The 26,692-nt window shown below is 39.2% G+C and overlaps 1 protein-coding gene across 2 annotated transcripts in view; it reads right to left on the bottom strand.

Annotated features, from left to right (window-relative positions):
- nfatc3.L (nuclear factor of activated T cells 3 L homeolog) overlaps window positions 1–20,214 on the bottom strand; it is a 50,790-nt gene extending 30,576 nt beyond the window's left edge. The window contains exons 1-4 of one of the 2 annotated variants that reach the window (XM_018257763.2): window positions 19,938–20,214; window positions 4,551–5,643; window positions 3,020–3,182; window positions 192–391 (exon numbers count right to left, since the gene is read on the bottom strand). In XM_018257763.2, coding sequence (XP_018113252.1) covers window positions 192–391; window positions 3,020–3,182; window positions 4,551–5,643; window positions 19,938–20,022 — 1,541 coding nt within the window. In that variant the 5' untranslated portion in view covers window positions 20,023–20,214. The remainder of the gene's footprint in view (window positions 1–191; window positions 392–3,019; window positions 3,183–4,550; window positions 5,644–19,937) is intronic. The other variant, XM_018257762.2, reaches the window with a different exon arrangement.
- Between the last annotated feature and the right edge of the window lie 6,478 nt (window positions 20,215–26,692).

Genomic DNA, 26,692 nt, shown 5'->3' with positions numbered 1-26,692 from the left:
CACTCGTGTACATTGCAAGCATGGCTTTTCTAATTTGCCCTATGCCAAAGCAGAAATATTGCTTAATTTGTTTAGGCCTATTACTATTCCAGGTAAAAACACATCACAAAAAACACTCCATTACATTATTTTTGATACACATCACTAACAAAAATCATTTATGCTCTACAACAAAAACTTTGCAAACACACCTGGCAGTCATATTGTTTTCTGGAAGCAGTGGGATTTCCAAAACTTTGGTGTTGGTTATTACAATCTCTTGACTGGCAGTGGCTACAGTTTTGCCGGTGATGCGATGTATCTGGTAAAAGGCATGTGGCCTTACATACCGGTCATCAGCTGTTCCAATAAACATCTGTAAATTGACTGGCTTCTCTGTATAACCAATAAGCTATAAATAAAAACAAAAAGTTGAAAAACCACATACATAATATACAGTATTTTGAATCTCACCCTTAACTAGTAGGTTCTTAAAATTTGCTCAATATGTGAATAAACTACATCAGATATTACTGGATAGAATAGTACAATAAGATGCAATCTTGGTCGAGAGTGGTGGTGTCAGCAGACAATATCAGCCCATGGACATCTTGTCTATAAATTACTTTTCTAAAGTGTTCTTTTTGTGTAGAAAGATAACATTTTCTTATTATAACCCATTAAAAGTTTGGTCAAAGTTTTTTTGCCTTTTCTCTGTATTATATATTTACTCCCATGATACAAAATTAATTGCACAAATCCAGGTTTGCCGGATTGACACAGGTAACACGCCAGGTGTGAGCTAGCGTGAAACTGTTCTAAAGAAGTGTGCCACGGGTTACAAAATTTACCTGCATCTTGTAACCATTCCACTGCTTTTATAATGAAGTGCTAAAGGGTCATCAGCATCAGACTGGAGGTCCGAGACTCACGGGGGCTACCCCTTCAGGGGTTCCCACATTCCCCTGGGGCCACCTGCCCGAATCATGAGGACTTCCACAAGCCTGCAACGCAAACCCCCTCCCACCAACCTCACCCGCGAATGTGTATGCTGTACAATTTTTATTAAAGTGTTTAAAAAGTAATGAAAATATCATGTACTGGTTCCCTGCACTGGTAAAACTGACCTGTTTGCTTCAGAAACACTACTATAATTCAAATAAACAAGCTGCTGTGTAGCAATGGCAGAAATTGAAAAAAGGCTATATAACACAGGTTAAAGTGCATAACAGATATCATTATGTTCTACAGAGCTTATCTGCTACCTGCTGTGTAACCTGAGCCTTTCCTTCTTTGAATGGCTGCCCTCGTTGCCACACAGCAGCTTATTTATATACACAAAAGTGGTGTTTCTGATGCAAACACCGCAGTTTTATTATGATCCATAAAGCTTTAATAAAAATTACTGTAAACAAGGCTCCAGGGCCTGATGGCATACACCCCGGGGTTCTAAGAGAGCTTAGTTCAGTTTTAGATCAGACCCTATTTCTGATTTTCTCAGATTCACTATGGTACCTATGGATTGGAGAAAAGCTGATGTTATTCCAATATTTAAAAAGGGATTACGATCTCAGCCTGGCAATTATAGGCCTGTAAATTTGACATCTGTGGTGGGCAAATTATTTGAAGACTTGTTCACATTCAAAATGTTGTCCTAGTGAATGACATTATGACATTCATCATGGCTTTATGAAGGATAGGTCATGTCAGACTAATTTGATTGCTTTTTATGATGAGGTAAGTAAGATACTGGACATTGGTGGGGCAGTAGATGTGATCTATTTGGATTTTGCCAAAGCGTTTGATACCATACCCCACAAACGACTGCTTTCTAAACTAAGGTCTGTTGGGCTTAATGAAGTCGTTTGCACATGGATAGAAAACTGGCTACAGGATCGGGTACAGAGGGTGGTTGTTAATGGCACATTCTCTACTTGGAGTAAGGTTCTTAGTGGGATCCCTCAGGGCTCGGTATTGGGTCCACTTTTATTTAACTTGTTTATTAATGACTTAGGGGAGGGTATTGTAAGTAATGTATCAGTGTTTGCAGATGGCACAAAACTATTCAGGCCAATTAATTCCATCCAGGATGTGGCATCCTTGCAACAGGATCTTGACACTTGGGATGTAAAAATATCCATGCCCCTTATACCCTTAATGGTACTGCACTAGGCAAATCCATTATGGAAAAGGACCTTGGAGTCCTTGTAGAGGACAAACTTGGCTGTAGCAAGCAATGTCAGTCAGCAGCATCAAGGACAAATAAGATATTGAGCTGTATTAAAAGGGGCACTGATTCACGTCAGGAAGCGGTCATTCTTCCACTTTATAGAGCACTGGTAAGGCCCCTTCTGGAATATGCCGTACAGCTTTGGTCTCCATCTCTCAAACAGGACATTATTGTATTAGAGAAGGTCAAGAGAAGGGCAACTAAGCTGGTAAAAGGTATGGAAAATCTTAGCTATGAAGAAAGACTGGTCAAATTGGGGATGTTGGAGAAGAGGCGTTTAAGGGGTTATATGATAACTATGTATAAATATATAAGAGGATCATATAATGATCTCTCCAATGCTTTATTTACTAGTAGGACTTTCCATCTGACACAAGGTCACCCATTCTGATTAGAAGAAAAAAGTTTCCGCCTAAATATTCGGAAGGGTTTTTTTTTTTTTTACAGTGAGAGCTGTGAAGATGTGGAATTCTTTCCCTTAATCAGTGGTACAGGCTGATACATTAGATAGCTTTAAGAAGGGGTTGGATGGCTTTTTAGCAAGTGAGGGAATACAGGGTTGATAGTTAAGTTGATCCAGGGACTAGTCCGATTTTGGAGTCAGGAAGGAATTTTCCCCCCTCTGAGGCAAATTGGAGAGGCGTCAGATGATGTTTTTGTCTTCCTCTGGATAAACTGGCAGTTAGGCAGGTTAAAAAAGTTTGAAGTAAAAGGTTGAACTTGATGGACGTGTGTCTTTTTTCAACCTAACTTACTATGTTACCATAAACGAAGGAGTGTTTAAACAAAAAAACACCACAGAAATTTTACCTTCACTATAGGATGACCACCAGTGACAGCTTTTACAGCTCCACGGCTGCCCTCTGTCTCGTAGTGAGCTCGGTGATGTGTCTTTGGTTGTAACTCTACTTTCAGTTCATACTGCCCATAACGGCCGGGCAGTGCCGAATCTAAGGGTGGCAAAGATGATGTCCTGAAAGGAGGGTGACAAAGAAATTTGTCTGTCAATGGTATCAGCAATCTCTTAGAGGGAGGGCCATTTAGTCCAGATCCACCGATACAAAAACCTTGGGGCTGGGGAGCTGGTTACACAAGTTGATATAGGGAAGAATATACAATGTAGCAAAAAAGAAAACCTAAAAGCACATTTTAACTGGCTGAGAAAAAGCAAGTATTTATTGTAGCTGGTGGAGAAGCTACTGCATGTGCCTGAGAATGTATATAGTACCTATCAGTACCTATACAGTATAGTGAAAGTTGCTGCAAATGTTCCCAGTTGGATACTTCAGCTCCATCAGATCTGTCTCACTTCTGCCATGCCTTCAGTCTGCAAAGTTTTCCTAGCCCCACCTACTCTTTAGCTGGTTGATACATTTCAATGTCTGTAAAAACAGCTGTGCACAGATTGGACAAGCTGCAAGGCAGAGGAAGCAGACCCTGCGGCTGCAGGGGGGGGGCAGGAGGCATAGAAGCCCCATGAGGCCCTAATTCATATACAGTTTCAATAAATATTGGTAAAACAAGTCAACCACTAAACATTTTGGGGGCCTGAAAAATGATTTGCTGTGGGGCCCAGTAATATCTAGTTACACCACTGCAAGGAAACACAATATACAATCAGACTTCAGCATTGGATTTGGGGGCAGGACCTTAGCTTTCCAGCGCTGATTAAAGGGCCAGCGCAGTCAGCGCAGGAGCCTTTTTTTTGTTTTGTTTTAGTCTCCCCTAGCCTTAATGAAAGTCCACCCATGCTACACACTATACAGCCCAACTGCTTTCCTAATGGAAAAGAAACTATTGTATCTAACTTTCCAATACACAAAACATGGTTATTATTCTTTTCTGTTCTCTGCATTTACTCCTGGTTCTAACTCTAAAATATAGGAGAAGCCAGCTTTCCTTCATATCTGTTATTCAATTATCAATGGTCACAACTGCAGATTATATAAACAGATAGATACAGTTTTGAACAGTAAACTAAATGCATAAATAATTACAAAATCAAGAAAACAAATGATTAGTTGATTAGAATTATTTTTTCTTTCCTCATGTAAAAAAAGTTTTTGGCCACCACCTAATTCTGGTAATCTCTGCTAAATTTGATTAAGTTTTAGAAACGTTGTATCTTTTTCTGGCTGTTCAGTGTAGGAGATCAAAGAGAAAGTCGGGTCATTCAGTAACAATCCGGGACTGCAGGTTGAGCTGTCAAAACCGTGACTGTCCCGTGAAAAACAGGACAGTTGGGTTGTATGTTATAGTTAAAAAATAAAAAACACATACGCAACAGTACATACCTAGTTGTACCTTAAACTGTTTGCCAGATAAGTAAAATATAACTTACCTAAATACAGGTGTGTGCCCTGATTTATGCTTGTTCCATGTAAAGTGTGAGGGAACAGACAGAAACTGATCATTGGAAGAATCTTGTATGAGTAGGTGCTGTGAGCAGGAGCTTTCATCTGCAGCTGGAGTCAAACAAGCCAGATCCTCTGTGTTTAGCTCAGTCTTTCCTGCTAATCTGGCACTATGGTCTTCAGAGGTCTTTCTCGTTTTCAGGGGAATTGCAGTTTCCTGCCAGCACGGATACAAAGAAAGACTAGGCACAGGATGGGGTGAAGTACTAAGCCAAGTATCTTCTGTGATACTGCCTCTGGGAGAAGGGCCAGGAGATGGTGTTGGAGAATAGTGGGGGGAGACCAAACCTGAATGAAAAATATCAGCACTTGAATGCCGTCTTTTCCCACAAGGGGAAGTAGGTCTGGAGGATGGTTTTGAAGAGGGGCGTGGGCTGAGCCAGTTCTCATCAGTTATGCTATTTCTGGGGGAGTGGCATGGGGACTGTCTTGGTGATGGACTGACACTACAGACATGCCATGTTTTTTCCACTGGATGCTCTCTAGGAGATCCACTTGGAGAAGTCAGTGGAGATCCCAGAGTAAACCTTGCTGCAGCCTCATTTAGCTCAGAGTCCAAATCATCATATATATGTGAGAGAGACTCACAAGATGAAGCATCAGAAATCCAGCTCCTGGAAGATATGCTGCTGCCAGGACTCGGACTTAAAGATGGCTCTCTAAAGGAGGGCTCAAGATGCAGGCAGAGATGGTCCCGCAACGGTCTGTCCATGTAATCTCTCTCTGATCCATTGTTTTCTGCATCTTCAAATGTTCCAATATCTTGGTGGCAGCTGGGGGAGATAGAAGTGATCTGAATGCTAGGACATTCAAAGGATTTTGGACCAAAGGAAGAACTGTGCGTATAATCAGGGATCTCATTGGAACCATCATAAGTTCTGTAATCTTGTAAGCAGGAAGAAAGGGTTGAATTGTGCATTTGATGTTCATTGTGAGGAATGCAGACAGGCTGGCTTACTGAAGAATTAGCCTGGTCTCTGCTGAAGACGAAAAACGAAGCACAGTCATCGGGTGCTATATCTTCAAGAAAGAGGGGAAAAAATAAACAGTACATTACTTTTCGCTCTTGATGGCATGGGTGTCTGTAGAAAGGGGCAAGAGTGGACTTCTCCAGCTATTTCCAAGAAATTGTAAATGTGTAATTCCCAACAACACAAAACATGTTTTATACTTCCCACCCCAAGGCAAGCCTTAATTAGGTTATCTTCTGCATTGTCATGAATAGGCTCATCTTCAGTGGGATCCTATGCGATTTTAGCTTACTTGCCCTCCCCTGGAAATTTTTCTGCGGACACCCATGCTTGATGGCTTATGAAATATAGGATTTCAGTTCATTACTTGAGTACAGTTAAAAGAAATACATAGTACAGTTAGTACTGTTTAAAAACACAATCATTATAAATATTGTTCCACACTGTCTACAAAAGATTTTGATCAATGGATACAATGGGTCTCATTTACTTACTTAAGTACAATAATTCAGAACGATCGATTACCTAATTATTTTTCACAGTACACTGATCAAAGTCAAAATTTTTGGTTGCTAATGCTTATTGCACAACTTATATATATATATATATATATATATTATAGCAGTCGATGAGGAGTGTATCTGAACCATTCAAGCAAGTGGGGATTCAAACAGTGGAGATTTTTGAATGAATGGAACCAAGATTTTTTTTTTTTTTGGTAACAGACTTTGGTTTTTTACTTAGGAAATATCTTGAAAAAGGTCCCAGCAGAGGACCGAAACATTGATAAAATAAAGAAAGATTTATTTAAAAAATTCCTTGTGTGCACCGGCATCTACTTACCTATATTCGAATTTCTGGGAGCACCCAGGGTGTGTAACCTATCGGCAAGCGTGTGCAGTGGCCTTGTGATTGATATATATATATAGCACTTCTTGTACAAAGACATAAAAATTTAATACAGGTATGAGATTGTTTATCTAGAATGCTCGGGACCTGGGGTTTATCATTTGAATATTAATAAAACCCATTAGGATTATTTTGCCTCCAAAAAGGATAAAATTATCTCTTAGTTAGGATCAAGTACAATGTACTGTTTTATTATTAAAAAGAAAGAATAATTTTGAAAAAGATTAATTATTTAACTAAAATGGAGTCTACGTGAGATGGATTTCCCATAATTCAGAGCATTCTGGATAAGTGGGTTTGAGATAACAGATCCCCAATATAAACGAGTACTTTAGCAAATGTATCCATATTCAATAAAATTGCAATGATACAACACGGTAATGGAGTAGGTTCTTTTATTCATTTTCACATAGTGATCAAAAGAAAACACTGTAAAACCTGCAGTGATTCTATAGCAGTTGATGAGGAGTGTATCTGAACCATTCAAGCAAGTGTAGATTCAAACAGTGGAGATTTTTGAATGAATGGAACCAAGATTTTTATTTATTTTTTTTTGTAACAGACTTTGGTTTTTTACTTTTTACTTAAGAATCAGCCAACTATGGTAGGACTTTGTCCAGGTTAAGAACAATAACAGACTTTAACCGGTATTTTTCTTTACCGCCATTGTTGGTAAATGACACTACATTCTTTTATGAACTCAAAACCCACAGATTTTGGAAGCAAGAGTTTGAGAAATAAAATATTATGACTGCAATGCATCTTTTAGGGGCAGATTTATCAAAGGTTCAAGTGAAAATTCGAATTTCAAAAATTCGAATTTCGAGCTAATTTTTGTGTACTTCGATTAGGGAATAGTCCAAATTCAATTTGAAAAAAAAATCAAAATTTCAAAATTTATCATGTACGGTCTCTTTAAAAATTCGACTTCGACCTTTTGCCATGTAACACCTGTCGAATTGCTGTTTTAACCTATGGGGGACCTCCTAGAACCTATTCGGAGTCAATTGGAGGACTTTGAAAAATCAAAGATTCTCTTTGGGAAAAAATTTGAATCGTACGATTAAAATGCTCTATTACTTCAATTCGTACCATTTGAATTTGATCAAAAACTGACCTATTCGGCCAAAAAAAACCTTTGACTTCATTTCAGTTGGTCTTTTTGAATTCGAATTTTGACTTTTTTCAAATTCGAAATTCGACCCTTTATAAATCTGCCCCTTAATGTATTTGTAATGGACCCAGGCATTTTATATTGGGTTAACTTTTAAATATGACAAAAAAAATTATAACACATTACATTTTATAAATATGTGTGTTCTATATGTTCAATTCAATAAAAATTGAATTGTTTGCAGTCTATTTGATCAGGTATTCCAAACACGGCTCATGTTCATTTGCGTCCATTTATGGCTAAGGTAACTAGACTGAGAAAAACAGTGGGTCTTTTAGCTTTGGTGTATTTTTAGCATACTGTATCCAGCCATATTGCATATATATTATTGCGCTCAGAAGATGTATTGTGTGGATGTTTGTAGTCCGTTGCACACATACAGTACAAGAATTGGCAACTGTGAAAGTAAAATACTCATCTGCAAATTGTGCATCAGCCACAGCACTTTTAATATTATCAGAAGGCAGACAAGGCCATTTAATCTACTTCAGGTTTTCCCTGACAGCATCAGCAGTCACACCCACCTCCCCCATGTGATGAAGCCCTTAAGGAAATAGCAATTTTCCCTGGTCATCAAAAAACCCAAATTCTTTTGAATTGCTCTGTATGTGAATCACCAATGGTAAAACAGACTTCTTGCATAATTACATGAATATGCCCCCTTCCACATTTTTGCAGTTACGTGCAGCAATTAACAGAGGGAGCCAGTCAAAGGTATTTTCTGGTGACAAAGTGCCCCATTGCCCTTAAAGTAATTGGAATGCAAAGAGGGCGAAAATAAAAGAAGAGTCCATTAGAACTATTAAATTATCAAAGAGAAGGAACTATCAGAAAAGTTATTAATGTCGCACCATCCATGTAAAGTGAATAAAATTGTAGTAAGAGAAAAGAAAAAAATTGATCAATATAATTCATGCATGAAAAATTTATAAATTTTTTCTTTTTGTTTTTAATTTTAATCAGAAAATCCAAGTGCATAAAGTGGAGATAAGTGGACTATTCATTTTCTTTATACAGAAAAAAATGGTGTAAAATCCAGGAAAATGTAAAATCAGGGAAATGTATTGTGCATAATATATAAGTGGGACCACAAAACAACAAAGTCAAACGAGGGAATAGTAAAATCAGGGAATGTAAAATGGGGGTTCTACGGTACTATATATTATAACTTGTATCTCATCACAAGTTGTTGCTGTGAAGCAATCTATAAAAAAGTAGCAGCTGAAAATAACAATTAGCTTGCAAAAGGGTCCATGGAAACCCAAAATGCTGTTGAATTATGTAATTGCAGAAATCCTTTCTGTGCTACAAATTGTGTTATATTTATTTATCTGATGATAGACACTGTGGGAATGTTTGGAGACTACATCAGGATCTTAAAAAAAACAAAACATTTAGCTTACAGGCTAATTAACAGACCTGTGAAGTATGCAAATCATTGTGGGAATTGGCGGCAGGAAAGCTAGTTTTTGCCAAGTTGTTTCAAGAGTCGGAACAGACAGTGCAGAAATTGATACTGCTTTCAACTGTAATAACATTTACAAACCATTAAAAAGGGAACTATTCTAAAAATAAATCCACTAAACTCTAATGGACATAGGAAAGAATTATTATCATTAGATCCTCCACCCTTTTATTTAAAAACAAATGCACTAAAAAAAAAAAAAAAAAATCAATGGCAGAAAAACAAGCAAGATTAAGATCCCAAACATGGAATGTGAATAAATATGTCCCTAAATAAATCAATTCTAATAAATAGTTTTCATTATATTTTCTTATAGCTTGAGATATAAATGGTTTAATAGTGTGCTTCATTAACCTAATATTTTAATCCTACTGTAAACAGCTCACCAATGCGGTTTGCAGTAGTAAATTGCAAATTGCAGACTCATGCATTAGTGGTCCAGTTAGAGAAGGTGAAATCTATTATTGAGTCACAGCATGAGTGTGTTGGTTGCAGCCAGCACTGCAGCCTTGCAGTGTTGGGGTCCTGAATTAGATTTCAGCTTAGGCACTATGTACAAGATGTTTGTATGTTCTCTCCGTGAGTGCACGGGCAGGGTCCGACTGGGGTGACCAGGGCCCACAAGGGCTGCAACCTCAGAGAGCTTCTGATAAAATTGACCCTACTGCATATGAATGTGATAAGGACCATAGATTGAAAGCTCGACTGAGGCAGGGACTTATTTGAATCATAAACAATCTCTAAAACCCTGGATAAATGGGTCAGCGCTTTATAAATAACAAATAATAATTATAGTGAATTTTACAGCAACATCTCATTAAATATTTTTAATCAAAGTATAAGAAAGTTTCTAGGAATTATATTCTATTACCGTATATACTCTTGTATAAGCCGAGTTTTTCAGCACCCAAAATTTGCTGAAAAACTCTACCTCGGCTTATACGCGAGTCATACGCAGGAGGGGAGCAGGAGTTGACATCGCTACTTTGTGTCTCACGTCACGCTGCAGATTGATTCTCTTACTTCTTCTGGTGGGAGGGGAGTGTGCGCGTCTGTCACTCTCCATCTTGCGTCTCAGTTTCAGCCCAGCCGGTTAGCCCTGCCGAGGAGTGGAGATATTCTGCCACATGATGATCGGATCATCCCTGCCTCACTGCAAGTGCATAGTGGAGATTGGAGAGTGGGCGTGGCCTTGCTGTTTTAATAGTGTGCGCGGAGAGTGGCAGAGGCTGCTGGTGGTGACGTCTGTAGTTGTGGCTGTGCGACCCCGGGGGCTCTGGCTTGGCTCAGTGAGGGCTGCAGGTAATAAATCCTTGTTTGTGTTGCTTGGGTGCGTTTTTGTAGCGCAGCTTGCAGCTCTCTGGCTCCTTTCAGCATGTGTGGTCAGGTTGTGGTTGTTAGATGATGCTGGGAGTTAAAGTTTGCACGTGCAAGTTTAGTTTGGTTGCACAAACATTCTAATACCTATTACCGTCCCTAATCTTGTAATTAAATCAACACAGCATAGCGGCCCAGTCGTGCAGCAACAGCGAGCTTTGTAATGTTTGTCTGTATTCTGCAATGCTGCTTATGACTACTGACACACTGCAGCCCAATCCAGCTGATTCTCACATCTGGATTTAGTGATCAATAACATTGAAGCCACTGGATATGTGTAATGGTTTTCAGCTTGGGAGAAACGGAAGCAAGGAAGGAGCTGCTACTATCACATTAGCACTGCAGTCTGCAGCCTTCTCACCACTTTCCCACCCATACGGTCAGTCAGTGCCTCTGTTTAGTTGTCCCTGGGTTATTGTGCTGGCTACTGGTCCACTTTCTAGTTAAAGCCAGAGAGCAGTGCAGGCATTAAATCTGTGCCATTCTGCTATGATATCTGGGGGTATTATACATGTACTTGCTGCTGTGCCATCTTTTTGTGAGCTCTGGGGGTATTTAGTAATAGAGTGCCAAGTCTCCCAGTCCATCATTTCTCAGCCTAGGCTTATACTCGAGTCAATAAGTTTACCCAGTTTTTCTAGGTAAAATTAGGTACCTCGGCTTATACTCGGGTCGGCTTATACACGAGTATATACGGTACTATAGTCCCACTACAATTTGGGTTGAAAGGGCAGTTTTTCATCAAGTTCAATCCCTTAGTATACTGCCTATAATATGCTCGGGACCTGTTTTTTTTTTTTTTAATTAAAATTATTTGCTGAAGACGGATTTTAAAAGATGGCCTTCACAGAACTGGATAACAGGTATATATGAAAAGATACTGCCAATGGTCCTTGGTACAATAAATGAAATGTAAATTAATATTTGTCTAACAACGGACATTTGTTGCTATGCAATTCACCTACTTCTGAGGGTTGAAACATATGCCATTCTGGTAATTTTTAGGAGGATAGACTGCTGAATTAGTGGTGGGACATTGTATTAAAGGAAAACTATACTCCCAAAATGAACACTTAAGCAACATATAGTTCATATCATATTAAAGTGGCATATTAAAGAATCTTACCAAACTGGAATATATATTTAAGTAAATATTGCCCTTTTACATCTCTTGCCTTGAGCCACCATTTGATGATGGTCTGTGTGCTGCCTCAGCGATCACCTGACCAGAAATATTACAACTCTAACTGTAACAGGAAGAAGTGTGGAAGCAAAAGATAGAACTCTGTCTGTTAATTGGCTCATGTGACCTAACATGTATGTTTTGTTGGTATGTTAGTGAGTACAGTGAATCCTATGATCCCAGGGGGCGGCCCTTATGTTTTAAAATGGCAATTTTCTATTTATGATTACCCAATGGCACATACTACTAGAAGAGTATATTATTATGAAAATGGTTTATTTAAATGAAGCAGGATTTTACATATGAGCTGTTTTATGCAAAATCTTTTTATAGAGACCTACATTGTATAGTAGGTATAGTTTTCCTTTAAAGGCCCCTGGTAAGAGATGGCGGATGTTGGACAAAAGGTGCTCTACACTGCACTCTGTTTGAAAAGGTGCTTAGGGAGCTGAAATTACAAGAGCCAAAATTAATACTCAGCCACAAGAATTTTTACAAAACTGTACATGCAGCAGCATGTAAGGGCTCAGCTGTAGTATTTCCGTCTTGCTTAAACACGTCTTTAGCCAAAAAATGGTTTTAAACATAAGACAAATGCAACAAAGTACGGTACATTTTTAACATAATGAGAGTGCACAGGTGAAAAGCTTAAATTATTTAAGCTATGTCAGAAAAGCACGCTCATGGTCAGGGCCGCTTGAAGGCAGATCTCTGCATGCAGACATGGCAAATTTTAGCTGCGAAACTCGACTTTTTTCATTTTTAGACGAAATCCGCCCACTGTTGAATAAGCAAAGGGAGCAGCAGGGAAGCTAAGAATTCACCTTGCTAACATCTTCTGGACCTAGCCTAATGTGTACTCTGCTTTTTTAAGCAAGCCTTGAGTGCACATGAACTTTTTTTTTTTTTTTTACAGGTCTGTGTTTTTAAAATCTCTTCAGGTCAGCCGCAACCATACCATTGTTATTAAAACTTTGAGAGTGAAGTTGGACACGCATTTCAATGTTACTATCTTTTAATTCACTCATTATTTGCATTTTCAATAGGGATGCACCGAATCTACTTTTTTGGATTCGGCCGAACCCCCAAATCCTTCGTGAAAGATTTGGCTGAATACCAAACCCGAATTTGCATATGCGGAGGGAAAAAATTTTTTTACTTCCATGTTTTGTGACGAAAAGTCACATGATTTTAAGGATTTGAATTTGGTTTGGCCAGGCACAAGCATTCGGCCGAATCCAAATCCTGCTGAAAATGGCCGAATACCGAACCGAATCCTGGATTTGGTGCATCCCTAATTTCCAATCATAATTTTATTTTAGCATGGACATTGGCATTATCTTAATCAACTGTGATATATTCAAATGTTGCATCATTTATGGTTTCTTGGGACTGTTTCTGCTATTCAGGTATATTGTTACAGGTTTGTGAGATTTTTCCATTCAGCAATGTATACATTATTCAGGTGAAAAAGCCTAAAATTGGATTACACAAATAAAAATGAATCTTGCTGGTCAGCAAAAATGTTAAATAATCTATTAGAATTATTTAGTGATATTTTGGGATGCCTGCCATTGGTCTTAATTTTTATTTTAAATTACTTACATTTTCTATAGTAGTTCCCTAGTTTGGAATTTCAGCAACCATGTGGTTGCTATGGTCTAATTTACCCTCAAAGGTTTGGTTTGAAAGTAAAGTAAGTAAAGTAAATGGAAAGTGTGATAAACTGCATGGATAAAAGTGGGTTAAATTATTCTGCTGTATTCTGCAGCAAAGAAACAAGCGTATTAACTTCTGGTTCATTTATTAAAACATGGCAGGTAAAATTGGCTTGCAACATGCTTGCTCTCAGCTATACAGGAAGTGGAATCAGGAACAGGATAATAAAATATAATAAGACAAATGGCAACACAGTAGTAATGCCCTTAATCAAAATATCCACAAAAGCAAAGGTTACAACAGAATATAGCAATTACAATAAAGCTGTAGACTCACAGAACAAAAGTTCTTTGGCTGCCAGGGTCAGTGACCCCATAAGAAATCTGGAAAGAGGAATAATGCAAATACTTCAGAACTATAAAAAAAGCAAGACCAATAGAAAAGTTGATAAGATCAAAGCATTATTTAATATACCAAAATATAGCCTTTTAAGTAAGAGAGGCTCATTTACATACACAGAAAATATTTTACCTTGGCAGTTACCCATGACAACCAATCAGTGGTTAGCTTGGATCTTGACAACCAATCAATGGTTAGCTTGAAGTGTTTTTATTTGATTTTTTGACAAACAATAATATGTACGGGTGATGTAGGTGTGCAGTTTTAAGGAAATAGATGAAGTGGATGTTCTGCTGCAGCATTTTAGGTGGAAAAAATGCAGCACAAAAAAAAAACATATGGGAAATGGAAGGTAAGTATTACCTTGGATATACCCAAGGCATGTAAGTCTTGGGATAACAATGCATAGGAGCAAGATTATGAAATCAATACCTGTTGTTTTTGTAAACCAACAAAACACTAATGGTATAGGCACAAGGGGGCATTCTGTCACTAGGGTTGCCACCTTTTCCAGAAAAAAATAGCGACCTCCCTATATATTTATCTTTTTTCCCTATTAATAAAATTGGGATCAACCACAATTTTTACCGGCCAAACCGGTAAAGTACCGGCCAGGAAGCAACCCTATCTGTCACATGAAAATACCTTTGTATTAAAGATAAATGACAGTAGCTAAGCATTATAATGTAAAATACAGAAAGAAGCATTTTCAATACTATAATATTTTCAGGTGATAAAATGCCCTTGTGCCATTACCCTAAGAAAGGACATAAACAATTTGTAAATATGAACATAGCCTCTGTTATGTTCTGGCCATTGTGGAGTGTCTGCCAACATTCTGTTACCCGATGAGGAATGCTATAATCATATTGTACACAAGAATTTGAACAACAAAGTTTCTTCCTGTTTTTCCCATATTGCAATTCTGCTTAAGGTGGCCATACCCTGTATGGCCTCCTAGGTATCCCAGCAGGTAAGCACTTGGTCAGATACTGTAAGGTGATGAACAAATTCTACTCTTTATTGGCACAGTCCACCAGCCCAAATTACCAGATTTTATAATAAGAGAAGAGGAAATGCAGCTTTACTCACTTCCCTTTTGGTGATGTGCAATACACACACCAAAAATAGACAGATGAAATAATTTCAACGAAACAACTGTAATCCAAGATGAAGGTCAGGCAAATCTGCGACACAATACCGATTTGGGCTCAACGCACCCAGACACTGTTTTCACTGGGTGAGAAAACACTGTTGTATTTAACATAATCAGACAATGACCCCATCTCAAGCATATAAGGATTAAGTGTCCCTACGTCATATAATAACAGAATAAACTCCAGCCCACACTGGGGGACCCATTATCCTAGTTGGACCTACTATTTATTGATGGTAAAAGGTTACAGCAGCCATCCTTGTGCACATTCACCACATACTGACAGAGGGGAATGTGACCTACTCTAATAGTGAAGTTCAAAATGCTGCCCAACTCTGTTAAATAAGTGCACAACAGAGAGCTGATTTTACTGCTGCAGTGCCCAGTTTTAAACTAGGATATTTCTTATTGCCAGACACGGAATTGACAGAGAGGAGCGTGACGTACGCTGAGAGTGAAGTTCAAAATGCTGCCCAACTCTTTTAAATTAGTGTAGAGCAGAAAGCTGCTTTTACTGCTGCAGTGCCAAGTTTTGAACTAGGATGTTTCGTATTGCCAGACACGGATTTGACAAAGAGGAGTGTGAAGTATTCAGAGAGTGAAGTTCAAAATGCTGCCCAACGCTGTTAAATTAGTCTAGAGCAGAGGGCTACTTTAACTTCCGCAGCGCCAAGTTTTGAACTAGGATGTTTCTCACTGCCAGACACAGATTTCACAGAGAGGAGTGTGACGTTCTCTGAGAGTGCAGTTCAAAATGCTGCCCAACGCTGTTAAATTAGTGTAGAGCAGAGAGCTACTTTTACTGCTGCAGTGCCAAGTTTTCAACTAAGATGTTTTTATTGCCAGTGCTTTGACCGCTGTAGTCCTCTCAGGGTGATGTACAGCCATTGGAGCAGCAAGTAGCCCATGGGACTAGCTGCATATTTTGGCTTTTGACAGGGATCCCACCCAGCCCCATTTCTTCTGCATCTATCTGGCTGTCATGACATATTTTGAGCAGAGATATTAGTATAAACAACTGTGTGTATGCAAAACAATATTCTTGGGGAAAAAAGCATATCAATATCTATAAATAAAATAGCATTGCACACTTCAACGTATTATATATATATATATATATATATATATATATATATATATATATATATATATATATATATATATATATATATATATATATATATATATATATATATATACACCCATGTAAACGAGACACGAAACACGTCAGACCTCATGGCGCTGTGTAACTGGTGTACCAAGATGTTTAAATAAAGGAAATGTGTTTTAAACTTTAATTTGGAAACGAGCGATTCTGTATGAAGAGGGCCCTGGAGTGCGCTGTCCAATCGATACTCTGCAAGTTGTGGATACGTTTTCCTTGGTGATGGACTCAGGGCGGCAGCACCTGGGTCACAGCACATCCTGGGTAAGATTTCCTGTTGAACTTGATGTGAGGGGAGTTTGTACCGCTCCAAATTTATTAGCGTGAGGTCCGGGGGCATGGGGCGTGGCCCCGAAACGTTGCACCTGCACTGCATTAAAAATTTGCAAGGGCTTACCCTGCAGCAAAAAATCCTGTGTGCCAGTGAAAATCTTTTCCATGGGGCACCCGGGCCATAAATTCTGAATGGTGAGCGATTGCTAAACTTAAAATATGTACATACCGGGATTTGTGCCCATAAATTGTGAACCGGGAGACTTCCTATTATAGCGCCAGGATTTGTGTGTGTATATATTTACCCATGCACTTGTTACTATGGCAACTAAAAAGTATACAGCATATTAAAGGGGTGGTTCACCTTTAAGGTAACTTTTATTGTGTTATGGAACGGCCAATTCTAAGAAACTTTTCAATTGGTTTTCATTATTTTTTTTTATAGTTTTATAATTATTTGCCTTTTTCTTCTGACTCTTTGCACCTTTCAAATTAGTGTCGCTAACACCCTTCTAAAAAACAAATGCTCTGCAAGGCTACAAATGTATTGTTACTTTTTTTTTTGTTTTTTTGTTTTTTTATTACTGATCCTTCTATTCAGGCCCTCTCCTATTCATATTCAAATTGATGCATGGTTGCTAGGGTAATTTGGACCCTAGTTACCAGATTGCTTAAGATGCAAATTGTAGAGCTGCAGAATAAAAAGGTAAATAACTCAAAAACCATAAATAATAAAAAATGAAAACCAATTGCAAATTGTCTCAGAATATCACTCTACATCATACTAAAAAGTTATCTCAAAGGTGAACAACCCCTTTATAATGTCCCCCATGGTAACATAGTAAGTTAGGTTGAAGAAAAAAAAAAAAAAACACACGTCCATGAAGTTCAACCTTTTAACCTATGGTATTTTATATAGAATCTTGCAAGGTTCATTTTCTTAACTGTGCAATTTCTTCCTTTGCAAAATACCACATATTGACACTGGCTCCCAATGAGAAAGCAATAGTCAGACGGATCTTCCATTAAAATGAACATTTTTAAAAACAGAATGGCATGACTTTCAGGAGAGGTGAAGTGGCAGATCGGGTTATAAGCCCCATGTGGAGTGCTGTGGAGGTCACCATATGTTATATGGCTACACAACTGCTTAGATGAACCACAAATGGAATGTCATGGCTCCTAGACACTCCAGAAGGATTGAGTTTGATATGGAGAAATTAAATACATATTAATTATCGACTGCGATAAGGAGTCCACCACTCTAGAGTCAGTAAAAGAGAAAATAACAAAATACACAAAAGCCATGAATATCTTGTAAATGATATCCTTATAAACGGTGAGTTCTGATGTCATTAGTTATAAACGGTGAGTCCTGATGTCATTTCTGTCACATGACTCACTAAAACTTGTGTATTATAATAAATAAAGTACCCCCAGTTGCAAAATATGAGGATATTAAAGTTACCTCGGAGTTCCATGACATGTATAAAAGAACTCGGCCTCGTGTTTTTATATGGTCATGAAACTCCTTGGTAATTTATAATATCCTTATAATACACAAAAGCCATGAATATCCTGTAAATTATATCCTTATAAACGGTGAGTTCTGATGTCATCAGTTATAAACGGTGAGTTCTAATGTAATTTCTGTCACATGACTCATTGAAACTTGTGTATTATAATAAATAAAGTACCCCCAGTTGTAAAATATGAGGATATTAGAAGTTACCTCGGAGTTCCATGACCTGTATAAAAACACTCGGCCTTCGGCCTCGTGTTTTTATATGGTCATGAAACTCCTCGGTGACTTATAATATCCTTATATTTTACAAGAGGGGGTACTTTATTCACTATATAATCTACAGTCTGGTCAATTCCCTAGGGGACCAGACTGTAAATTATATCCTTATAAACGGCGCGTTCTGACATCAGAACGCGCCGTTTATAAGCCAGAGACGTAACTTGCCGCTGCTTCTCTTTTCCTCCACTGCGTCCCGCTTCTGTAATTCGCTGGCTCAGCTTTATCTTTACACGGCGCGCTCCTCCGGTCTCATAACTATGGCCTGTTTTAGGGTAAGCGTAATAAAAGAAAAACTGGCACTCAGAGCTCGAAGCATGCGGGCAAAGCCCTGCATGTTTATTACAATGTAACGTTTCGGGGGCGGGCCCCTTCGTCAGGGCCCGCATGCATCGAGCTCTGAGTGCCAGTTTTTCTTTTATTACGCTGACTACAATTGGGGTTGCCGATCCCTTCTGACTGTGCACCGGGCCAACTTATGCTGGAGAGGCCAGGGTGTGCTGGTGGGTTCTGGAAATTTAGGGTAAGGCCAGACGAGGAGATTCGGGGAGATTTTGTTGCCTGGCGACTTATCGCCACGTCTTTTGCGCGACTATCTCCCCGAACTGCCTCAGCGTTTTTTCCCCATAGGCTATAATGAAAAGTCGCCTGCGCTAATGCACACGCGGCGATGCGTTTTCAATAGTCGTCCAAAGTTGCCTCACTGAGGCAACTTTGGGCGACTATTGAAAACGCATCGCCGCGTGTGCATTAGCGCAGGCGATTTTGCGCTGTAGCCTATGGGGAAAAGACACTGAGGCAGTTTGGGGAGATAGTCGCGCAAAAGACGTGGCGATAAGTCGCCAGGCGACAAAATCTCCCCGAATCTCCTCGTCTGGCCTTACCCTTAATTAGTCAGTGTAAGGTCCAGCTCTACTTAGCCCCACCCCCTCCGTCTGGCTCCCGTCACATTATGCTTCTATCATCTCCCTCCCCTTCCCAAAGTGCCTCTCTGTCACACTCCCCCTACCTTTCACTCACCGTTTTAACTTTAACTTCCTGCTCCTCCGTGTCTGCTCCTTTAGCTCCCCCTCCACGATGTCATTCCAGTCTCCCTCACACAGTCCAACTCCGGTTTCGTTCCGCCTTTAGCCATCACTCTCTGTTCCTGAATTCTGTCACCTTCCTTTATTCACCCTCACCCCCCCCCCAGCTGTCTTTAACCTGCAACTGACGACGCACTCAATGCAGCACAAGGAAAATGAAAATTTTGACTTATAATATCTTTATAAATTACAGTAGGGGGTACATTATCCACTATATATTTTACAAGAGGGGGTACTTTATTCACTATATAATGTATCCTTCTAAACAATGGTAAGATAGCACACGAGAAGTCTGTTCTGCAGCCAATATGCAACTTTATGCCACAAAAGCTATTCTTTCACATTCATCTTCGCGATTTCTCCAACCTTATCCGTGTAATAATCTTTCGCAGTTCTTTAAAGAAGCAATACTCACAACTACTGTAAGATACGGATATTCACAATAATACTACTTTTGGATCCAACATATATTTGGCAACTGCAAACTTAAAAGTCAAACTCTGTATAACGAATTATCAAAACAGCGCCCTCTATTAGTGTCTTCCTGGAGTTAAACCATTCCATGACAGGTTACCAGGTAGTTCCGCGCCCCTCCTCCTTCGTGTTGTGACACGTGAACAAGTGGGCCCCGCCTCTAACACACAAATTTGAAGTAAATAATGTTTAGCCATTAAAACCCAGAGCATAAGACACGTACCAGCTGAATCGTTGTTCTCTAAAGTCTCTTCACCGAAGATGGCCCTGAAGTCCAAATCTTCCCAACCGCAATGCGCGGCACTCATGGAGCCACAACGTGTTCGCGATTTTTCGCTAATCACTTTCCCTTCCTGTCTTCGATTTTCCACGATCTAAGCGCTAAACAACTTTTATGGTTCCAGCAGAAAGACCTCTCAATTCAGTCGCCTAACAGCAAATGCATTTCATTGGTTGATCCTTATACCAACGTCACCCAGTCACACCCACTTGATACGCTCCTTTTTTTTTGAGAGCGTCTTTGACATGTGATCTGATCGTTTGACGTCACGACCGGTTGAGTTTATGGGACAAAATAAAACTAGAGCGTTCCATAATGTATTTTGAGTTTACTGTGGGTATGTTCTGCTGAAATAAGAATAGCCTTTCTTTTTGTCAGTCAAACATCCAGGCTCTAATACAGGAACTCGAACCTTTAAGTACAATTTAATGAATTCTGCTAATTGAAATAAAAAAGGAAAACGTTTATGAATAGTTGTCTTTTTTCATGAACCAGGAAATGGTTTACTACATTTTAAGTAGCCAAAGTGAGATTAAAAAAACTATAACTTTTAGAAAAAATGACCAAAATGCTCTCCTGGAATGACTTCAGTAAACAATTTTTTAAAATCTGTTATTCACTCACATCCTGTGTTTATTTATTTACACAATTGCAAATTGTAATTTAGAAGAGAAATCTGTTCTTTTCACATGCATTTTATCATATTTTACAGCATACCTCCCAACTGTCCCTTTTTCGGAGGGACAGTCCCTCTTTTGACAGCTCAACCCGCAGTCCCTCATTTGTACTGGAAAGTCCCTCTTTTCTCTGCACTGAACAGCCAGAAAAAGAAACAAAGTTTCTCACTTAATTGGCTTTTAGCAGAGAGCCCAGAACAACTAACAGGTGCAAATAAGATACTTTGTAACAATTTTGAAAAACAAAAACACAGTTTAGATAAGGAGAAATATTTTCAAACTTTCATAACCTGCCAAAACAAACATGGAAATTAGGGGGGGTGGCCACAGAAAGGGGTGTGGTCAAAAAATTGCTGCGCTACGTGCAGAAAAAAATTTTTGTCCCTCTTTTTACTTCCAAAATGTTGGGAGGTATGTTTTACAGCGTAATTCCAGGTATTTCATCTGATTTTCGTCAAATGCAGAAAAAATTTCCAAATCCTGATTGTGTGAGTCTGTCATGGCACTCAGAGCTAAAATATTGTTAGTGTTATTTTTCTGGAGCAACTATTCTGTGCTTATTGCTAAAAGCTGCTGTGGAAAACAGTGGTCCCCAACCAGTGGCTCCTGAGCAAGGTTACTCATCAACTCCTTGGCTGTTGCTCTCGGTGGTCTTAAAGCAAGTGCTAAATTTTTAAATCCTGGCTTGGTGACAAGCTTTTGTTGCATAAAAACTGGATATATTGCCAAATAGTCCTATTGCCAGTTCACATAGGCATACCTTCCAACATTTAAAAACAGAAAGAGGGACAAAAAGATGTGCAGCACAGCAAATTTTTTGACCACACCATTTTATGGCCACACACCCTAATTACCATGTCCATTTTACAAAATTTGGCAGGTTTGAACACATTTCTGGAACTTTCAGTGCAATGTTTTATGTGTTATAACAGTCTTGCTAATGAAAGCAAACTGCCCTTTGAGTTGCTAGTCTCAGTTCTCCCAAGCTCCCTGCTTATCTTAAATAGTTACAATTGTATTTTTGCTTATCTGAAATTGTTACAGAAGTTTCCAAGAGCAGCTGCTGAGTGTTCTGGACTCTGCCAAAAAGCCTCTTATTGAGTTTCAGAAACTTTGTACCTTTTCTGGCATCAGCACAGGATATCAAAGGGAAAGTCGTGATATTTCAGTAAGTCCACCCCCTCAAACTGAGAGAAAACGAACTGCAAAGTAAAGCAGGCTGTGACAAACTTGACGTAAGCACACTAGCACACCAAACTTTGCTATTTAGCACCCAAGACAGAAAAAAACTATAAAAAAATGAAACCACAGTATTTAAATATAAAACCTTACTATAAAATAGCAGTTATTAACAAATACGTATTCTTTTCAGTTGATTTGTTTGCTTTTAGTTGCTTTTTCCCGTCAGCAGCCTAGGGTTGCCACTTTTGTCTGGCTGAGACCGGGCGGGGGGTCTGTGACGTCAGTGGGCATGTCTGTGACATCAGTGGGCGGACCCGCGACATCAGTGGGTGGGGCTATGACGTCAGTGGGCAGACATGTGCCGTCAGTGGGTGGGACTATGATGCAGCGGTCAGTGATTGGCCGATCACCATGTCAATCAAGGGAAGTATAGACCCGGGCAGCCCCTCAAAATACCCGGGTCAAAACCGGACAGGTGGCAACCCTACAGCAGCCTGTTTCCTTTTCCCTTTCTAATCCTTTCTTAAATTGCAAGTAACTGGACAGCTGAATCATTTATAAGGTACAAAGAGGCCAATAAATCATGCAAAGAAGCTATAAGGCAAGCTAACATTGATATGGAAAAGGATATTGCAGCAAGCAATAAAAATAATCCATTACTTCCCCTTATTGGTCACTGAGTTTAAGTCCCGGTTGAGCTGCTCAGGGATTGGATAGCTGAGGTTTGAACTTCTTCTCCAGCTCATCCAATCACCATGCAGCTTTACCAGGACTTGAAATTCTGTGACCAATAAGGGAAGAAAATGCTGTCACTGGATGTAGCCACCTGTGCTCCCTTCTGTAGTCGGCAGCTCACTGAAAGCAGATGGGCCCCCCTAAAGGTAACCCTTTGTGGTCCCTGTTGTGTGGTGGCGCCCTGGGCACCAAATTTTTTTTAAACTCCTGGGGGGGCAAGTTTTTTTTACATGGACGTTTAAGGGGGCCCTGGCCACCAATTTTCTTATAATGCGGGGGGGGGGGCTGGCCACCAATTTTTTCCCCCATGTGGGGTTCTGACCACCAATATTTTTTAATGGGGGGCCCTGACCACAAATGTTTTTTTTAATGGGGTGGGAACCGTAGCCACCAATATTTTTATTTTTTTAAGTGTATGATGGGGGGTGGACCTGTGGGGTGGGGAGGGCGAACCTGTAGGTGGGGCTTGTGGTGGGCGCAGCCCAGGGGGTCAAGGAAATTTTTTCGTTTGGGGCCCTGAGATTTCTGATGGCGGCCCTGTTTTTAATAGTCCCAATTCTAGTATTACTACTAATGCTGCATGGTTCACACATGAGGAAATTCAAAAGAGACTACAACATGTTAAGATAAACAAAGGTCCGGGGCCAGATGTTATTCATCCCAAGGTACTTAGAAAGCTTAGCACTGTGATTGCTAAACCTCTTTTTAAAATTTTTCAGGATTCATTGAGGTCTGGCATAGTGCCGAGAGACTGGCGAATTGCTAATGTGGTGCCTCTATTCAAAAAACGATCCCATTCTCAGCCTCAAAACTATAGGCCAGTTAGTCTGACGTCATTGGTAGGAAAGCTTTTCGAAGGCATAAGATACTGGACGTCATAGCAAATCATAATACTTTGAGTGTGTGCCTTCATGTTTTTATGTGTAATAGATCTTGCCAGACTAACTTAATTTCTTTTTATGAGAAGGTAAGCAGGGACCCACACCCACTTTGATTCAAAAATATTGGGGATGGGCTGGAGATACAGTCCCGTGCACCAATGCCCATTTCACCAGTCCAAATGATAAAAATTTGCATGAATAAAGCGGAGGGGGCAGGGGCAACAAACGTCAGTTGGCCTAGGGGCGCCCACTATGTAAATCCGGCCCTGCAGGGACCTTGATTCTGGGATGGCAGTGGATGTGATTTACTTAGACTTTGCTAAAGCATTTGATACAGTGCCACACAAAAGGTTACTAGTTAAATTAAGAAACGTTGGACTGGAACATAGTATTTGTACCAGAGAACTGGCTAAAAGATCGACTACAAAGAGTGGTGATAAATGGAACATTTTCTAATTGGACCAATTTTGTTAGTGGAGTACCGCAGGGCTCTGTAATAGGTCCCTTGCTTTTCAACTTGTTTATTAATGACCTGGAGGTGGGCATTTAAAATACTGTTTCTATTTTTGCAAATGGTACTAAATTGTGCAGAACTATAGGTTCCATGCAGGATGCTGCCACTTTGCAGAGTGATTTGTCTAAGTTGGGAAACTGGACAGCAAACTGGAAAATGAGGTTCAATGTTGATTAAAACAAGGCTATGCACTTTGGCAAAAATAATATAAATGCAAGCTATACACTAAATGGCAGTGTGTTGGGAGTTTCCTTATATGAGAAGGATCTAGGGTTTTTTGTAGATAACAAGTTGTCTAATTCTGGGCAGTGTCATTCTGTGGCTACTAAAGCAAATAAAGTTCTGTCTTGCATAAAAAAGGGCATTAACTCAAGGGATAAAAACATAATTAATTAATTATGCCTCTTTATAGGTCCCTGGTGAGGCCTCATCTGGAGTATGCAGTGCAGTTTTGGACTCCAGTCCTTAAGAGGGATATAAATGAGCTGGATAGAGTGCAGAGAAGTGCAACTAAACTGGTTAGAGGGATGGAAGACAAATTATGAGGTTAGACTGTCAAGGTTGGGGTTGTTTTCTCTGGAAAAAAGGTGCTTGTGAGGGGACATGACCTTTTTACCCATAAAGTGGATCAGTGTACCAGAGGCCAACCCTTAAAACTAGAAGAAAAGAAATTTCATTTGAAGCAACATAGGTGGTTCTTTACAGTAAGGACAGCGAGGTTGTGGAATGCACTGCCGGGTGATGTTGTGATGGCTGATTCAGTTAATGCCTTTAAGAATGGCTTCGATGATTTTTTGGACAGACATAATATCAAAGGCTATTGTGATACAAAACTCTATAGTTAGTGTAGGTATGGGTATATATAATGTATGTGAAAGTATGGAGGGGTGTGTGTAAGGATGCTGGGTTTTCATTTGGAGGGGTTGAACTTGATAGACTTTGTCTTTTTCCAACCCGATTTAACTATGTAACTATGGATAAGAAAAGGATAAAAGGGAGAGCCAATATATCAGGCATTCCCATGGTATTAAATCAATTATTTTTCACCAAACCAGTAATAAAAATCAGAAAAAAATTGCACAGGTCAGGCCATGCTATCATTATATCTATATTTACTAGGGATACCTTCTGCCTTTTTCAGACTTGCACATGCGTACAGTAGTAAAATGTATCAATTTCATTAAAATAGGGAGCATTAGGAACAACACCTTTTCCAAGAGAGTTGGGACACTTTGTATACTATAAATGAAAACAATGCTATGAAATCATGTAAACCCAATCCAAAAGACAACATATCAGAAACAGGAATGTAATTGTTTTCCGAAAAAAATATCCAAAAAAAGTTGGGAAAGGGGCACGTTTCCCACTGTGTTTCTTTTAACAACACTGTAAATGTGGAGAATAATTGTTGTAGTTTTGAAAGTGAAATGTTGTCCCATTCTTGCCAGATTAAGAATATCAGCTGCTCAACAATTTGGGGTCTTGGCAACATATGCTGCTCAAAACTTGTATATTTTGTATATATCATTCAGCATTAATGGTGTCTTCCCAGATGTGCAAGCTACCCGTGCCATGTGCATTAAAGAGATTATTCTCCTTCAAACACTTCAGTTCAGTTGTTTTCAGATAGTTCACCATCACCAGAAATAAAGACTTTTTCCAGCTTCTTTCTATTTTTAATTTGTGACCATTTTTCGAATATTGCAGTGTAAACTTTCATTTTTCACATTCTTATGTCCTTCTGAAGCAGCTTTGGGGTCGGGGGGTCAACAACTCTGTAAACTATTCCAAATTGATACATTTAGTTGATAATCAGTTTGATTTTTACTCTGGGGGAAAAAAAACTTTTTAAAAAAAAGAAACCTTGCAAAGGGGGCCTCTGACCCAACATTGCACTGGTCAGCATCCCCATGTACAGCATCGTTTTTTGACAATTGTCGCACATGACACCAAATACAGTACTGCGTCTCTGAAATGGACACGGTACTTTCTATAAAGCACACTGCAAATATCACTTTATTTTATAAAGGTAAGCAGGTAAAGTGGACCTGTCACCCAAACACAAAAATCTGTATAATAAAAGTCCTTTTCAAATTAAACATGAAATCCAATTTCTATTTTTTATTAAAGCATTCATAGCTGTTGTAAGCTCATTTAAAAATCTCAGCTGTCAATCAAATGTTGTCTGCCCTTCCTCTATGCCAGTGGCATAGAGGCGGGGCAGACAATTACTTTCACTTTCCATTCAGCACTTCCTACATGTCACTGCTCTCCCCACATTCCCCAGTTCTCTTTACCGTTTAATTGTGTAGCCAGGGCAAGGAAATGGACATCAGGTCTCCCATTCTGGTGCACAAACAAGATTCTGAGATGATACAAGACTTGTCTTAATAACAGTGTCCACAAAATGGCTCCTGCCTGCTTGTTATAATTATAAATTCCCAGACTGAAGGAAACAAGATTCAAATAATTGATATAGTGTAATTAAATTTCATTTTGCTTGACTAATGTGATAAAATAGGATTTGGAATGTTGTTTTTTGGGTGACGGGTCCCCTTTAATTGTTTATTAGGCTTTCATTCCTCTTTTCTTGCATCAGAATAAAAAATCTTTGCCTTCTCCTGGAAGCAGCATTTATGCCTAAAGCAGTGTTGTTTGAAGGAAACAAAGCTTCCTTATGGAAAAAAGAGCCCTATTTTTATGGCAGAG

This window comes from Xenopus laevis, chromosome 4L (genome assembly GCF_017654675.1).
Source record: "Xenopus laevis strain J_2021 chromosome 4L, Xenopus_laevis_v10.1, whole genome shotgun sequence".
Taxonomy (NCBI): Eukaryota; Metazoa; Chordata; class Amphibia; order Anura; family Pipidae; genus Xenopus; species Xenopus laevis.
The sequence above is the reverse complement of the archived record's forward strand: the minus strand, read 5'-3'. Positions and strand labels throughout refer to the sequence as shown.